This window comes from Castor canadensis, chromosome 2 (genome assembly GCF_047511655.1).
Source record: "Castor canadensis chromosome 2, mCasCan1.hap1v2, whole genome shotgun sequence".
In the NCBI taxonomy this organism is placed as follows: domain Eukaryota; kingdom Metazoa; phylum Chordata; class Mammalia; order Rodentia; family Castoridae; genus Castor; species Castor canadensis.
This window is the reverse complement of record NC_133387.1, coordinates 175439065-175443113: the sequence shown is the minus strand read 5'-3', so window position 1 is coordinate 175443113 and position 4049 is coordinate 175439065. Positions and strand designations below refer to the sequence as shown.

Below are 4049 nucleotides of genomic sequence, written 5' to 3'. Positions count from 1 at the left end.
GGAGGGGGAGGGGGACAGGGGGGAGAAATGACCAAAACAATGTATGCACATGTGAATACATGAATAATAAAAAATAAAAAAGAATAAGAATTATTAGAAAAATTAAAAAAAAATAAAAATAAAGTTCAGTTTCTTTATGTTTTTCTTTTTCACTGTGTTTTTGGTATAATATCCTAGAAAACATTTCCTAACACAAAATCACAAAGACAACTTCAATGTTTCTTGATACTAGTTTTATTAGTTTACTTCATAAATTTGGATCTGATATTTATTTTGAGTTAATTTTATTTATATTGTAAGGTAAGTATCTAAATGAATTTTCAAATGTGGATAACCACTTTATCTATCATTAGTGGTTAAAAAGATTAAACTCTATCCATGAATTATCCTGACATTCTTTAGCAGAAAAAAGAAAAGGAAAACTTCTCTGATGAATGCAGTGATAAAAGGGTCTAGCACAGCTGTGAGAATAAAAATGACGACTGACTTTTCTTGACTATGTACCATAAGCCAGAAACTAATCATTTGACCTATAGTAAGTAGCTCATGTCGTTGTCAGGACGACCTAATAAAAGAGGTGATGCTAATCACCATACCTGGTTGAGAAATCATGAAGCCAAAGCAAACCGAGTTCGGGTAACTTCCAAAATTCGTTATTATAATTAAACATCAAGGAAGATCCTCAGTAGAAATTTCCAGTTTTTGTATAGAAATAAACACTTTAGAAGCAGGAAACTAATTTTTAAAATTGAGTTATTCCATGAGAGACAATTGAACTAATGTCTGGCAATGCCTGGGAGTTTTCAGATAAATAAATTAAAAACATGGAGTTAGAATGTAAAGAAAATTTCCAGTTAGAATGTAGGAAGGAAGAGAAACAATACAATACATTTCCCATCAGATTTGATGATGGGGGGGCAAGAGTTTATTTTTGATTCTGCATTGGGTTTTGTACACTCCCATGGGTGAAGATAAAACATGAATAAAGATTGTGAGTCTCTCAGGAATTCAAAACAGATTATGGTGGAGGATGTAAACACAATCCCCTCACTTCCATTTTCTACCTGCAACCCATTCCTTGGGGAAGATAGCTAATAAGCCTTTACTTATTACCAACTACATTCATGATTACATTCACATTAAGCTTCTGCATCTAATAAAGGTAACAGGTATCGTAATAATGATGACTCTTTTTCCTCCGTTATGTGAAAGGACATAAAGCCACAAGTAGAAACAATGATCTGTAGTTCATCAAGATTTCCAGGGCACATAGAAAGTCAGTCCATGCTGTACCACTTTAGTGCAAAAGGCACTGAAGATACAAAGTTACAAATTGCCCTTCAGGATCTGTGGTGGCAAATAATGATAAAGAAACACAAATGTTTACTGGCTCAAGGATAGTGAGTTCTTGAATTCCAGATATATTACTATCTTTGTTTATTTGAGATAGAAGTTCAGTGATATAAGGTAAATTCTGTTATTTCCAATTTTGTGTAGACATGAGACTCATATAGAATTGGCTGCAGAATCTATTCAAGAGAAAACAGAGAGTGTTCAGAGGTGTTAGGGAATCAAAGTGTAAACATCATCTGTAAGTTCCTTCTTCTTGAAAAGAACTCCCATGTTCTACATTTAGAGGTACAGTTCTTTGACATAGGGATCTTTTCTGCAGTCTGACCCATACGTTTGTATGAGAAACAATTTTTTTGGATTCTCAACCCACCAGACTATTATCAGGCTTAGAATTAAGTACCATGTTGCCAAGTGTTCTATTTCTAATTTTTTAAGAGGGTGAATCAAATGAAGGAATAAGAGATGATATAAGACAAGAGAGATTTTTGTCCCATTCCACATATCTGCATTTTCTCCCTTGATTTGCAATAATGGTCATTGTGGTTTGCTTGTAGAAGCACAGCCCTTGATTCATGAGTCTAATTTGGAGAGATGCTTGTATATATTTTGCTTATCAATACTGTGATAGATAGAAGTCTATTCCACTGTGCATCATGGTCCTGGTGATTGTTAGAGGCTGTGGGTTTGCATCAGGCTAGACCTGGACACTGTCAGTGTACACACAACTTTTATGAGAAGAGACAAAATGGGAAATACTGGGGTTTCCTCTAAAGTATCTCCTTTTCCTTGTGTCCACAGATTGCCGTAAAGAAGCATGACTTTTGAAAATGGCACTTTCCTGACTGAATTTATTCTGGTAGGGTTAACAGACCAACCAGAACTACAAATCCCTCTATTCTTTGTGTTTCTAATAATTTATATGGCCACTGCATTGGGAAATTTGAGTATGATTACTCTAATTGGACACAACTCAAACCTTCACACCCCCATGTACTTTTTCCTCTTTAACTTGTCTTTTATAGATTTCTGTTATTCTTCAGTGCTTACTCCCAAAATGCTGATGAACTTTGTGGTAAAGAAGAATATAATCTCTTATGGTGGCTGCATGACTCAACTCTTCTTTTACTGTTTTTTTGTTATTTCTGAATTATATGTGTTGATGTCAATGGCCTATGACCGCTATGTGGCTATCTGCAATCCACTTTTGTATAACATTGCTATGTCCCCTAAACTGTGTTCCTGTCTTATGCTTGGTTCATACCTGATGGCATTTTCTGATGCGATGGCCCACACAGGGCTCATGCTGAAGCTAACCTTCTGTGATGTGAACATCAATGACTATTTCTGTGATATCCTGCCATTGCTCCAACTTTCCTGCACCAGCACCTATGTCAATGAGCTACTGGTTTTCATTGTAGTGGGCATCAACGTTACTTTGTCTATTCTCACCATCTTTATCTCTTATGGATTCATCCTCTCCAGCATCCTTAAAATGAAGTCCAATGAAGGCAGGTCCAAAGCCTTCAGCACCTGCAGTTCCCACATAATTGCTGTTTCTCTGTTCTTTGGTTCAGGTGCATTTGTGTATTTTAAGCCATCTTCTGCTGGATCCATGCATGAGGGAAAAATCTCTTCTATCTTTTATACCATTGTGGTTCCCATGATGAACCCCTTAATCTACAGTTTGAGGAACAAAGATGTTACAGTTGCCCTGAGAAAAACCTTGACCAGAAGAAACTTTTGATTAGAAACTGTGTCTCTCTGTATGTACTTACAAGGTATGGAGTCTCCGTTTCATTACAATAGTCAAGAAGGGAATATATTTTCCTCTTGTTTCTTGTTGTGTTGATATCAGTTAAGCACCCTTTCCATTTGCTTCAAATTCCCAACTAGGGTAGGTTTTCTTTTTCCCATCATTTGTTTTATTTTTCATTATTTTTCCCTGTTAATAATAAAATTAACTAAAATTTTATCTACATTTTTTCAGTGTCCTTATGGAGTTTATTCTTGGTAAAATGAACTATTCTGAAAATGACAATTGGAGCTCTAGGATGACATTTTGCCATTGCAGAGGGTTTTCATTTTTTTATTCTTCTGCCTGTAATTTCCTGTTGTAAACATTAATGGGATGATATGTCTCTACCATTGACTTTCTGTCTTACAGTAAGCAAGAAAAAGTCTTCTTTTAATACCAATACCTTACAGATATACAAAGTTCCAGAAGAATTATTTAATACAACCTGTTGTGCACTTGTAAGATCTATTCACTAGGCTTCTATTGGCATAATTTTCATATTTACCTCTGTTCAACAAATAGCTCATAGTAGATTACCCATACATAATTTTTGCATGGATAGCATACAGAAGCTCAGGTAGGTCAACAATTTACTTAAAATCTTATCACTTTAGTGGACAATTGAAGAGTAAACTAATAGTTCCTTCATTTCAACATACTGCTTTTAAGACAAATTTGTCTGTTATATTTTATTATATGTTTAACTAAATATGAAATGAGTAAAATATTTCCATTTCACAAATAATTATACTTTGTTTCTCAGTGACATATAAACTTATCTCATTTGTCTGTTGCTTTTTATGTTCCAGAAAATGATTTAATGCAAAGATTTCTGGACAGAAGAGCAGGCCTGTTGATCTAGGACAATTGAGAGTAAATTTGCTCATGTATGTAGCTAACT

At 34.7% G+C, this 4049-nt stretch overlaps 1 protein-coding gene across 1 annotated transcript; it reads left to right on the top strand.

The window, feature by feature from the left end:
• Positions 1 to 2167: 2167 nt before the first annotated feature.
• Positions 2168 to 3097, top strand: LOC141417841 (olfactory receptor 8B8-like). Its single transcript, XM_074057083.1, has one exon. It carries the CDS (start codon positions 2168 to 2170, stop codon positions 3095 to 3097), a length of 930 nt encoding a protein of 309 aa, XP_073913184.1.
• Positions 3098 to 4049: the final 952 nt, after the last annotated feature.